The sequence below is a fragment of the Delphinapterus leucas genome, chromosome 5 (genome assembly GCF_059928025.1).
Source record: "Delphinapterus leucas isolate spDelLeu-1000000601 "Yukka" chromosome 5, BTC_Dleu_Yukka2, whole genome shotgun sequence".
Taxonomy (NCBI): domain Eukaryota; kingdom Metazoa; phylum Chordata; class Mammalia; order Artiodactyla; family Monodontidae; genus Delphinapterus; species Delphinapterus leucas.
In genome coordinates, this window is record NC_143133.1 from 91,710,808 (window position 1) to 91,723,992 (window position 13,185).

Consider the following 13,185-nt stretch of genomic DNA (forward strand, 5'->3'; position numbering starts at 1 on the left):
AACCTTTAAAGCAAATACAAAGATGATAGCATTTTACTCGTAAATATTTCAGTAAGCACCCCGAAAATTTTACAATAACTTGACTGGTTATCGCAAAATTGACCTGCAGAACAAAATAAAGAAGGAACGTAGAAAACCCTCCCGCGGTGGAAGAAGTTGTCACAAAGGTTATCTAGCTATTCTAGCTCTTCGGAGGTGAGAACTATGCGTGGTATTCCCTTGGGACCGGGCCGGGGTCGGGGGGGGGGTCGGGGGGGCTGTGTTGGTGATAGCGGTGGGAAGGTACAGACCCCTGGGCAGGTTAGTGAATTTCTCCGAAGTGGTCCACCCAGGCATGCGCAATTCAGACACCAGAGTTGCTAAGGCCCTGAGGCAGATAGAAGCGCAGGATACAGTGAAAACCAATCAGAGGGCTCAAAGGATAATCAGTTAGCCAATCCGGATTCGAGACTGAATCAGAGCTTCAGCATCCTGCTCGCCCCCCACCGATATCCAATCGGGAGCCCGCTACTTTGGGCGGACTTTTCAAAACAGCGAAAACAAAACAAATCGGGGACCTTTAAAAGGTGCAAAGCGACCAGAAACTATCTCCTTCCGCCCCTCACGCCTATCACTCCCTTTCCTTCCTCCGTAGGATCAATCGAGGAATAAGGCCGTGCCCAAATTCCATCCTCCTCCTTGGGAGGGAGGAGTGGCTCAGTAAAGCAAAGGCGAGTTGACGAGGCCACAAAGCTGGCTGGAGACGTACACTTAGGGGAGGGACTCCTTTTCAAAGTCTGTTGAGGAGGCGGCGGATCCCTCCGCGAAGAGTCACGTGCCCCGCCCCCTTGGGGGCGTCGGAAACTCAAAACAAAAACAAGGGGTTTTGTTGGGGCCTCCGCGGTGGTGGCAGCGTCAGCGGCGGTGGAACCCATAGTGGGGCAGGGCTTGAGGGACCGGCGCAGCGCCCCAGCCGGAGGGTGGGCGCGCGGGGAGTGGGATGAAGCCGGGGCTGTGAGGCCGAGGCGGCGGTGGCAGGGGGGAAGGGTCGGATGCCGGTCGGGGGCACCACTGAGGCGGCGGGTGCCTGACCTCGGAGGTAGGTCCGGACGTCCCCGCCGCGCCCAGTCCCATCCGACCGTGACGCCGCGGGCCGGTGGAGGCGCGGCTGCAGCACGGTGAGTGGGCCCACCCGGGATCGCGGAGCTTCTTTGTTCATGGTCGGGACTGCGAAGAGCGATGTCAGAGTGCCCACCCCTCAGCTTGGGGAGCGATTCCGGTCCTGCCCTCAGCCCTGGGGCAGTGGGCGCCCAGAGGCGGAGAGATGCTGATGGGATGGATGGATGGAGGGTCGAGGAGGCTGAAGACAGTTCTTTGGTGTCCCCCCCCCCCTCATTTTGTCACGGTGGCTCGCTGGGGTGGTTCTTCTTGGATTGACAGCTCCGGGTCTCCGCAGAGTTGCGGAATCAGGGCATCGGTGGATGGAAGGGTATTGTCTGGGCACGGGGCGGGCTGCCGACCGGGTGGGCCGCGCCACTCCAGCGCTCTCTGGGACCTAGGTCTCCGCCCCTCGGGTTTTGTTCAGAGGAGGCGCTGCCGAAGCGGATGGGGAAGGCTTTGGGGCTGGACTCCAGCGAGAGGGGCTTCTGGAAATGGGCTCCGCGGGAGGGGCGGGGCTCGGGAGTCTCCTCCCTCCGGTTCTTTGTTCAGTCGCGAGACTTTCCCTCCCCCCACGTTGTGCAAAGCCCTACCTCCCGGACCCGCTGCCCTCGGAGCCCCCAGTGCGTTCCACTGGGCAGAAACTCCTCCGCCTGCGACTTCAGGTGGGGCGGACCGTCCGGACACCGCCGCCAGAGGACAGTTTCCTGTTTGTGAAACGGCTGGGAGACCGGGGCTGGCCGGTCTGACCCAGCTCTAGCCGGCGGACGTGACCACGGCCCCTCCCCCTGCCACACCTCCCTGGCGGTGGGGGAGGATTGCTCCGGGGTTCGGCTGGACGTGACTGGTGCCCTCACCCGCTTTTCTCTGGGGTGTGCTGGGGCGCCCCTCGCTGGAGGTATTGGCTCCAGCTCTTTTGTGCTTCCCCCCCCCCAACTCCAGGATACATTCTAACTGTGTGTGGTGTCTTTGCTACAGATGAAGGATTTGGGGGCAGAGTACTTGGCCGGTCGTGAAGGGGTCCAGCTCTTCGGATTGTTGAACCTCTACCTAGAACAGGAACAGAGATTCCAACCTCGAGAAAAAGGGCTGAGCTTGATCGAGGCTACCCCGGAGGTAAGTCCCAGGAAAGATAACTTGCTCTAGTCGCTGACAGGGCTTGGGCAGATAACTTTAATTTTTTTTTTTTCTTTTTTTTAGTTGAATCTAGACTAAAGGCTGCAAAGTTTCTTAAGACCACAAGTGGTCGTCCTAGAGTACTAAGATAAATCTTAATACAGGGTCATGCTTTTGTTTCTTAGCAAGAATGAGAGTGATACTAAATCTAGGGAAGTGTGGCTTCAAATGTGGCACCCCCCCAGCCTGCAGCTTCAGAGTGGGAGACTCCCTGGGAATTGAGCAGGTCATTTGTGGAAATACCCTCTGCCTGTGCAATACTTCTGTATAGTAGGCTCTTAAGTGATTTTTTTTTTAAAGAAAACAAGCAAGGAACCTTCTAGATGTCCATTACAAGGGAATTGAATTATGTTTGCTCTTATCCTCTGGAAGTGTGGCAACAGTTTGCTTTATATTGAATTGCTGAATGTCTTTTATGATGTATATTTTTAAAAAGCAGTGTTGTATACACATTTTGTATCTGAAAAATTGTAGTGTTTTGTATTCTTGAAGATGCAGGGGAAAAATTTACCTTATTTGAATCTGTGTGTATTGTCCATTGTAGTTCTAAGACAGTCATAAACTTTGGCTCTTGGTTTTTGTTGCAGAATGATAACACTTTGTGTCCAAGATTGAGAAATGCCAAAGTAGAAGATTTAAGGAGTTTAACCAACTTTTTTGGATCTTGCACTGAAACTTTTGTCCTGGCTGTCAATATTTTGGACAGATTCTTGGCTCTTATGAAGGTATTTCATCGTTTTTATAAATAAAACTTCATTTTTTTATACCCAGTGCCTAGCACGATGCCTAGAATACAAGGTTTCAGTAAATATTTGGCAAATGAATGTAATTATGTCACTATACATAAACATTTTTAATATTTGGAATTGTGATCTTTAGTCCAGATTAAGAAGCTACAAAAGTAAGTGTATTATTGTATCTTAAGTTAGGTTTTCCTGTACCTCTTACATACCTTCTCTTTAAGGATGTGAAAAAATGAAGACTACTGTTTTTTTAGGTGTTTCTATATACATAGCTCTCAAAATAAGGTTTTCATATTTTCATCTTCTGTTATGTTTCTGTTGAGCCTAGGTGTTTTTAAACACTTGAAACATGGCAAATGGAAGTATAGCAGTATGTTAAAGGGGACCTATTGCCTTCACTATGAGAAATCTTTTCCAAGCAGGGAGCCACAGCCTTATTAACAATCACCAGCAAGTCATATGATAGCACTTTTATGTGGAATCCAAAATACGACACAAATGAACCTATCAGTGAAACAGAAACAGAATCAGGGACATAGAGAGTAGACTGGTGGTTGCCAGGGGGAGGGGAGTGGGAGAGGGTAGGAGTGGGAGTTTGGGATTGGCAGATGCAAACTAGTATATAGAGAATGGATAAACAACAAGGTCCTACTGTATGGCACAGGGAACTATATTCAATATCCTGTGGTAAACCATAATGGAAAAGAATATGAAAAAGAATGTGTATATATAGGTATAACTGAATCACTTTGCTGTACAGCAGTAATTAACATTGTAATTCAGCTATACTTCAATAAAAAATAAATTTAAAAAAAAAACAGTTACCAGTAACTGTTAAATGTGGTGATACTTCTGCCAGTAGGATTGCTGTCAGCTGCTGGGTCAGTTTTCAGGGCACTGAAAAGGGAAGCCATCTGTCCATGGCAGCTTGTACATATGCTCTACTCTGCACATCTGATGCAATATCTCGGGGAAATTTGCAGTGAAGTATGGGATGATTCTTAAATAGATAAGAAGATACAAAGATGAATGTATTATTTTTATATCCAAAGAGGTATATTTTCTTGGTGTTGGAAGGCTTAATTTATTTTGGGGGAGGTTGTACTATTATGAATTTCATAAGTTTGAAATATAATGTATAACTGTGAGAAACCTAGCTTTTGAACTTGCATTAAAAATTTTTACCTGCATTTAAATTAAGTAATTTAAATGCTGAAAATGTCTTTTTTGTTTTTTAAAGGGAGGTTAAGAGAGCTTAAAATGTAAAAACGATTAAGTATAACTGTGTGTAAGGGTAAGTGCGGGGAAGCAGCTTGATTGTGTTCTGTCTTAAGAATAGGGGCTCATTACAATATTCTTTTTTTTTTTTTTTTTTTTTACAATATTCTTTTAAGTGTGTGCTTTGCTAAGTTAAAGTGACAATTGTTGGAAGAAATGTTTTGTTCTTTGTTTTTCAGGTGAAACCTAAACATTTGTCCTGCATTGGAGTCTGTTGTTTTTTGCTGGCTGCTAGAATAGTTGAAGAAGAATGCAATATTCCATCTACTCTTGATGTAATCCGGATTAGCCAATGTAAATGTACTGCTTCTGACATAAAACGGATGGAAAAAATCATTTCAGAAAAATTGCACTATGAATTGGAAGCTACTACTGCCTTAAACTTTTTGCACTTATACCATACTATAGTACTTTGTCATACTTCAGAAAGGTAGGCGGGATTAAAATTTAAGATTTTCTACTTGAGCATTGCTATAAGTAACAGTAAAGAATTAGAACTCTAGTGAAATTTGTTTTTACCTGCTCCAAACTTTCAGCTTGGACTTTTAATAAGTCCTTAGAATTGTTTAAATCTTTAGAAGTTTAATAAATAAATATTTTGTTCTTTCTTTTCATTGTATAGGAAAGAAATACTGAGCCTTGATAAACTGGAAGCTCAGCTGAAAGCTTGCTGCTGCCGACTTATCTTTTCAAAAGCAAAAGTAAGTCAATTTCTTTCTTATATATATCTCACAGTTTCTGTTTTTCCCCCCGCAGTTTCCATTTTGAATTAAAAAAATTATTTTTCTTCTTTTTCTTGTAGCCATCTGTATTAGCTTTGTGCCTTCTCAATTTGGAAGTAGAAACTTTGAAATCCATTGAATTATTGGAAATTCTTCTGCTTGTTAAAAAACATTCCAAGGTAAATATCTTCAGAACTTATTCTTTAAAGCAAGTTTTGTCCTAGTGTCTTATTTTATCTTTTCTGTAGTGACTTAATCATTAAGTAACACTTTATGGGGCTCTTAACTGTTACTCATTTATTCTTGTATCTTAAGTGTTGATGTTCTACAAATGCAGCTTCAACCCAGACAGTATTAAGCTGGAAGGGAACCCGGTCACTTAGGCTAGCTTCTTTCTGCGTTTAGACATCCCTTCTGTAGTCTTCTTGCCAGTTGGTAATACAGCGGTCTACATTGCCCCATGCATGTTGTTGTAAAATGCGTATTAAGGGCTTCCCTGGTGGTGCAGTGGTTAGGAATCCACCTGCCAATGCAGGGGACACGGGTTCGAGCCCTAGTCCAGGAGCATCCCACATGCCGCAGAGCAACTAAGCCCATGCTCCACACTGCTGAGCCTGTGCTCTAGAGCCCACGAGCCGCAACTGCTGAGCCCGTGCTCCGCAACAAGAGAAGCCACCACAATGAGAAGCCTGTGCTCTGCAACGAAGAGTAGCCCCCACTCGCCACAGCTAAAGAAAGCCTGTGTGTAGCAATGAAGACCCAACACAGCCAAAAATAAAAAATAAATTTATTAAAAAATAAAACGCATATTAAGAAGTAGAGTTAGTAAATGCACGAATGGCATCCCATTACATCTGTAGGACTGAGTCATCGTCCCTTTGGTAGCATTACCAAGATAACATCAGCTATGTTTTTTTTTTGTTTTTTTTTTTGTTTTGTTTTTTTTGCGGTACACGGGCCTCTCACTGTTGTGGCCTCTCCTGTTGCAAAGCACAGGCTCCGGATGCACAGGCTCAGTGGCCATGGCTCACGGGCCTAGCCGCTCCATGGCATGTGGGATCTTCCCGGACTGGGGCATGAACCCGTGTCCCCTGTATCAGCAGGCGGACTGTCAACCACTGTGCCACCAGGGAAGCCCTGGCTATGTTTTTCTTTCAAACTCCTTTGTCAGGCTAGCCTGATAAGTTTTTTCAATCATAAAGAGGTGTAAACGGAACATAAGCACAGTCCTTTTTCTTACACTGATAGTCTAGTTGGAGAAGTGTGGAACTGAACACGAAGCAGGGTGTTCTGTCATTTACTGTCTGTGTCGCAGTCCTGTAGGGTCTGTGTCTGAACATAGGCAATAGTTCGGGATTTGGTTAGCAGAGAAGTAGGGTAGACCGTGAGAGGCACAATGACTTGGAACCTGGTTCTACCAAAACAATCTTAGACAGTGGAAGTTTGGGCAGCAAAGGCTTATGGCTAGGAAGATGGTGGACTAGAAGGGTTTGGGAATCATTTTAGGGTAGGTTTTTAGATAGAATATCTAGGTGATAGTCACAAGCAGGAAGTAGTACACCCAACTCAGTGGTTTTTAGAGGCCAAGCATGGAAATGAGGCAAAGAGTCACGAATGACCAAGATTTGGACCTAATGGTGGAGAGAATATTGGTACCATTGAGGGAAATTGGAGAGAAGTTAACTGTGATCAAAGAAGTATGATTTTAGGTACTTGTATACCTTTCAGATAGGTAGATGTCTAGCAGATACTTGGCAGTCTGGACTAAAAACTCCAGATAAATTATAGTTGGAGATTGAGATTAGCAATTTCCCATGAGGAAATAATAGTTGAAACCGTAAGAAATTTTGGGGAGTCCTTTGCTTAGCGGTTGATTAAAACTCTGGGTTTTCAGTGTTGGCAGTTTCCCCACGTAGGGGATGTAGGAGGTGATGTCAGGAGAATAAGAGAGTGGTAGAAGCCAGGCTACCAGGGGATTAAGATGTGACTGGATTAGGTGGAAATGGAGGCCAAGATGATATAAAATCATGATCTGTTTTCTGGTCAAGTACATGCAACGTGAAGCATTGTGTTTTAATACGTAACTTCCAGCTTTTGTTTTAATCACGAATTTACTAGTTTGAATCTAAACCTTTTATAATAATGTCATCTGGAAACATCTTTGGTGAAAATTGATTCCATGAAATAAATTAGGGCACTCCCCAGTGGTGGAGGAACTGTGCCCTTCTGGGGGAATTCCTCTTCTCTCACACTGCCAACTTCTCCATTTGCATATATCTGGTGTCTTAATGTAAATACGTATTTTAGCAATCCAAGTCATGCTATGTTACAGAAACATAAGTTATGTTAAATTCCTTTGCATTGCGACTGTCAAAGTATATACTTGATAATTGATTTATTAACAGACCTAGTGTTTTTAGGTGAGTGTGCTTTCTTAAGACAGGCAGAGTATTCTCTGTATTGAATCCTATGTAAACGATTTATACCTGTGGTGCTCCTCCCCTAAAGCAGTGGTTACCAAACTTTGACTGCACATTAGAGTCACCTGGGGAGCTTTAAAAACCCTCGATGCCCAGATGACACCTCATATCAATTAAATAAGAGTATCTGAGGGTGGGAGCCAGGTGTTTTTTAAGGATTGCAGGTGATTCCAAGGTGCGGCAAGGTTTGGGAACCGCTGTCATAACCTCTTCATTTAAATATTTTTTTCAGGTTAATGACTCCGAGTTTGTTTACTGGAGGGAGTTAGTTTCTAAATGCCTAGCTGAATATTCTTCTCCTGAATGTTGCAAACCAGACCTTAAGAAGTTGGTTTGGATTGTTTCAAGGCGCACAGCCCAGAACCTCCACAATAGCTACTATAGTGTTCCTGAGTTGCCCACAATACCGGAGGTGGGGTGTTTTGATGAAAGTGAAAGGTAAGCAGGTTCCTTGACTAATGACACTTCCCCAGACTAAATGTTACTGATTTTTGTGTATTAGGGCCCCTACCTCTGATAGCATCATTTCTTTGGGTAAGAAAATTAACCAGAAGTAGTTTTATTAAAATAGGCAATAGTTTGGAAGTGTGCCCCCCCTCCCCACTTTTTTTCTTTATTAAAAAACAACAACAGGGGCTCCCCTGGTGGTGCAGTGGTTAAGAATCCGCCTGCCAATGCAGGGGACGCGGGTTCGAGCCCTGGTCCGGGAAGATCCCACATGCCGTGGAGCAACTAAGCCCGTGCGCCACAACTACTGAGCCTGCACTCTAGAGCCCGCGAGCCACAACTACCGAAGCCCGTGCTCCTAGAGCCCGTGCTCTGCAACAAGAGAAGCCACCGCCATGAGAAGCCTGCACACCTAAACGAAGAGTAGCCCCCGCTTGCTGCAACTAGAGAAAGCGCGTGTGCAGCAACGAAGATCCAACACAGCCAAAAATAAATAAATAAAATAAAAATTAAGAAAACAAAACAAAACAACAACAACAAAAACCAGCATCCTATACGTCATTGCCTCCCCGGCACTTATAACTGGAAGTTTGTACCTTTTGACCACCTTCACCTACCACCCCCTCCCCCCAGCTCCGCAGCCACCCATCTGTTCTCTGCACCTGTGAGTTCTGTTTCGTGTTTTCAGATTCCACATGTAAGTGAGATCATACAGTATTTGTTGTTCTCTGACTTATTTCACTGCTCCTGTTTAAAAAAACTGGTTGTTTCCCATCTTTTTTGCTTTTTGAAATAGTTTAGTTTTTTAACATTAGTATGAATTTCTATAATGGTCCTATGGAAAGAGGCTGCGGGTTAAATGACTTGAAAGTAAAGGGAACTACCACCACTGATGCGGCAGAGTTCTGTAGAGATTTTTAGTTTTGTCAAATGCCGTTGTCTTATTCAGAGTTTATTTTTGTTAGTAAAGTGCATTATTGAATTTTATTGAATTTCACCGTTTTATGCTGTAGGGAGAAGAGACCATAAGTTCCATTTTTCTAGCTCGTTGGTTTCTTAGTTTGATATTTGAGAAGTTCAGTGATGCAATTACTGATGCAAGAAAGACATCAAAACCATGTGATAGGAGATCTTTGTCATTAGTTTGCATTTACTGGATTTAAAGTACTTAGAATTCTATAGTTATTGCTGACAGAGTTATTACTTGGTACAAGAATAATAGTTTGGCAAGTGGTAATTTGTTTAAACCTCTTAAGCAAATCTGTATTTTCTAAGGAGCTTACAATACACTTCACTTTAGGAAGTCCTTCTAAGTTAAATTTTGTCTCTGTAGAGCTTAAATTTTGAATGTAAAAATCCTGAGACTAGAGCTACTTGTTCAGCAGTTTAATTTTGCCTGTACGACATTTAGACGTGTTTTAAATGATGGGATCCTCTTCTCTCTGTTTTTCCTTTTAGCGAGGACTCTTGTGAAGATATGAGTTGTGGAGAAGAGAGCCTCAGCAGCTCCCCTCACAGTGGTCAGGAGTGCACTTTCTTCTTCAGCTTCAAAGTGGCACAGACACTGTGCTTTCCGTCTTAGAAATCTCATTGTTCTGGGTCCACAATGAAAGTGTGTGTACAGGTTTCAAAGCAATAAATGGGGGAGTAGGTAGTTTCCTGGTGCAGCCCCCATCTAGGCAGGAATTGCATAGACTCTGGAATACCTACCTTCTATTTATTATTCAGATCAGATCTGGCCTATTTTCATATTTAATCCTAAGCCATCAAATGGGTTAGTGCCTCTTAAACAATTAACCATACTTCAGACATTGGCACTTTATTTTTCTCCTTGATCTTTAGCTACGTGGGGGAGGAGGGAAGGTGCTGATACCTTCAATTTGTTACTTTTCAAGAAGATTTTTAAAGTTGAATAGTGTAGCGTCAACTTTTTTATAAAGCCTTCAGGTGTCTTTACTGAAACAGATTGGGAGTGTGCAAGTGCTTCCTTAGCAGGGACAGTGGGTAATCCTGTAATGGTTTATCTTAGATCTCTCTCTCTCCCCCCCATTCTCAGAGCAGAGAATATACTCTTAAATGTCAAAAACCTTTTTTTTGTTTGTTTGTTTTAAATGATCAGTGTTCTATCTGATGCAGACTCTAGAAACTTAGGAATTATAATGTTGACATTTCTGTGAATTTTAGTATGTAATATCTTCATTTCTTTGAGGTTTCTGCCAAAACAGAAATAAGCAACAGACTAGGGTTGTTGGATAGTTGCATTCCTAATGATTAAGTGTTGTCAGACTATAGTATTATTTTAATGTTTTTAAAACAATCCATAATCTAGTTTTGCATGTACCTGTATGAGAGCAGTGCAGCAAGTTGAACAGAACTAGGTAACTATGGAATTGATAAATGTTGACCTAATAGCACATTTTGTCTCATTTTCTTCTATTAAAAAAGTCTGCATGATTACATTGTATTTCCTTTGTAATTCGCGTTTCAAAAATAATGGTATTGTACATGGGTGCCACGACTGAATATGAAGTGTAAAAAAAAAAACAAAACCTAAGTGTTTGTAGTATTATAGTTTTAAGCGTATCTGTGTGGTGGTACAGCCATAAGAATAGGGATTTATAAACTCTGTACACGTGAGATTTTGTACAGAGAATTTTTTTAAACTTTATAAACTGTATATGAAAATGTAAATCTTTAAAAATGTACATAAAAATCCTGTATTTTTTTACCGTGTGTGTGATAGTCTAGTCGTTGCATGTAAATATAATTTATTGTGTATTCTGTATTATAAATCATATAACGATGACTTACTTTTTTATTGGTAAGTCAGCATCCATCGGATGTTTTTTGAAGTGAATCTTTTTGGAGTAATAATAGATTACAACTCAAAATAAAAATATTAATGAATTGTACTCCTGTTTACAGTCACATTTTAATTTTTACCTTTTTGGTGAAAAAGAAAAGGTGCTTGCTGTATTTCAGAGGGGAGGCTTGAAGTGAGACTGGAGCGCCTCCAGGATAAGTCCTGTCTCTGGTTACCAGAAGTCCTCCAGGTAGTATTTCCTCACTGCAGTTTGGCCCTGAGCCTTGGAGATACTGAAAGTGAATCTGTCACTGGAGAGTTGACCTCTCTCTGGGGTGTACTCATGTTAAAAGAGTGACATATTAACCTGAATGCCTATTAGTTTATAGCGAAAGCCAAAAGGTATCAAGTAGACCAGAATACTCACGTTGGCAGGTTAGTACAGTTTCTCTCTCTACAGACAAGCCAAATTCTCTTCAGAAGGTTGCTTGGTGAATAAGCACTAGGGGAGTTAGCTTTGACTGGACATTGCCAGCCTCTAGCTCTTTGGATCTTTTTCCCCAAGCTTTAGGCTTGATCTGCAAGTGGTGGCCTCCACCACCCTTTTTTTTTTGCATGGGTTTCCCTATCTAGTTTGGTTTTGTAGACCTTTGTTTGTTCTAGTTGGTTAGAAAATGAGATATACAGAATATGGTTTTCATGTAATACCTCTTCTCCCCTGGTAATAGGGACATGTTTTCCTACCCTCCTAGTGGAGAATCTCTGCTTGAATGACCCTCCCTCTCTTATTAAGCAATTTGGCAAATAGTAGACAATATATTCTGCATTCAGATTTTGATTTGTTGAGCTGTAAAAGTCATTTGTGGCTTTGCAAGTCTTGAGCCCTCTTCAGTTCTTCTAGGGTTTTATTGCTTTTCTTACTACATGGTCTTTCTGTGTGAATCTGTCCACATGTGACTTCATATGTTCTCCTTTCTGGTTTTCATTGTATTTAGACCCTTTTCCCGAACTCCCAGCCTATTTGTTCAAAACTGGTCATCCCACTTGGAAGTTTCTGATTACGCCCAAACCTGCTCTTCCTGTGTGTCTGTTTTGAGAGTAGGTATTCCATCTACTCAAGCTGGAAACTTAGGTGATTTCCTCATTTCTTCTTGCCTGCTACCTCCGGCCCGGAGGTCACCATTTATCATTTATACTGTGTATCTACTCTGTCTCCACTTTTCTGACACTGGCTTGGCTCAGACCTGTTCTCTATTAGCAGGGTTACTATTGTACAATATCCTAATCATCTCTCAGTCTCCAGGCTTACTTCTGATCCCCTTGCTGCCTGGGTATCCTTTTGAAATACGCAAAATTTTTAAAAATATGCAAATTTGATTGTCTCTCCTGAAAAATTATTCAGTAGGTACTTCTCAGGATAAAGTCTATATTGTGACATACAAGTCTCTTCCTAATCAGAACATGGCACCTTTCTCTGGTCTTTCTTTTCCTTGCCATTTCCTAGAGCTATAAAATGTGTATTAAAAAAAGGTAACTGGCAGCTATGTGGGAGATGGAGCAGGTAGAGATGAATAACGTAATGGGGAGACCAATCAGGAGTCCTGCAAAAATCCAAGAAGCGATGAAGGACTGAACTAAGGCAATGGCAGTGGAGATGAGGAAGACAGGTAGGACTAGAGAGGCACTGTCCTTTGTCTTTAGGCATTAGAAGTAGACTCACAGACAAGTCCAGGAGCCTGGTTATGCCCTTCTTGGGCCATTCAGGGCCATTCAACCAGTTGGCTTTCCCATAATTGTGATGAATAAAATTGAGAATCAAGCCCCCTGCCCCATTCACAGCAGAGGTGAGGAGAAGGCTGACGTTTTGGTCTCATACTTGCTCCTTGATTTGGCGAGAGATTTGGCTTTTCAGGTTTCAATCCTGTCATTTCCTAGGATGTGGTGTGCCCACTTTGCTGCTTCTGCCAGAGTGCATGCTGAAATACAACTCTCCCTGACCCCTTGGTCCCCACCCATTTGACTCTCAGAAAGCGAGATTGGACAAATAATGTGTTTCATTCACCTGTTATGCTTGGAGTTAATACTCAGGTTAAGTGTACAGGCATTGGTTCCAGAATACAATTTTAACCATTTTCTTGGTCTAGGATCTGCCTTTTTCCTTCACTTTCTTTCACTGCACACTGGGTTCTAATATGATGTTCCCCACTGCCTCCCACCTTCCGTGGCAATGCATGCCAAGTGCCAGCTTATTTAAGCAACCGACTTATCAGATTCTTACATGGCCAAACACCATGTACTTTGCATTTGTCACTTGACTTGAGTTTTTCTAACTATTTATACCAGAAATGGTCAACAACTTTGCTTTGTGGTTAGCAAATCGGATTGTGTGTTAGATAGTT

General features: G+C 42.7%; 1 protein-coding gene across 5 annotated transcripts; it reads left to right on the top strand.

Annotated features, from left to right (window-relative positions):
* The first annotated feature begins 890 nt into the window (after nt 1-890).
* On the top strand, nt 891-10,437 carry CCNG2 (cyclin G2). 5 transcript variants are annotated; one of them, XR_016393337.1, is made up of 9 exons: nt 891-1,157; nt 2,116-2,253; nt 2,901-3,038; nt 4,514-4,764; nt 4,957-5,035; nt 5,137-5,235; nt 7,769-7,974; nt 8,217-8,647; nt 9,442-9,553. XR_016393337.1 is itself a non-coding variant. In XM_089912088.1 (8 exons), exons 2-8 carry the CDS (start codon nt 2,116-2,118, stop codon nt 8,305-8,307), a joined length of 1,002 nt encoding a protein of 333 aa, XP_089768214.1. In that variant the 5' UTR covers nt 891-1,157; the 3' UTR covers nt 8,308-8,786. The 5 variants fall into 5 exon arrangements, 3 of the variants coding, with proteins under 3 accessions (XP_089768214.1, XP_022455174.1, XP_022455173.1); XR_016393336.1 differs by having other exon boundaries at nt 8,217-8,680; nt 9,442-9,542; XM_089912088.1 differs by lacking the exon at nt 9,442-9,553 and having other exon boundaries at nt 8,217-8,786.
* The last annotated feature ends 2,748 nt before the right edge of the window (nt 10,438-13,185 follow it).

Bases quoted from the DNA above. Each gene is read 5' to 3' on its own strand.
- CCNG2 (XM_022599466.3), top strand. From the start codon at position 2,116: ATGAAGGATTTGGGGGCAGAGTACTTGGCCGGTCGTGAAGGGGTCCAG. The intron at 4,765-4,956 runs GTAGGCGGGATT...TTCATTGTATAG, and splicing joins CTTTGTCATACTTCAGAAAG to GAAAGAAATACTGAGCCTTG. The intron at 7,975-9,441 runs GTAAGCAGGTTC...TTTTCCTTTTAG, and splicing joins TGTTTTGATGAAAGTGAAAG to CGAGGACTCTTGTGAAGATA.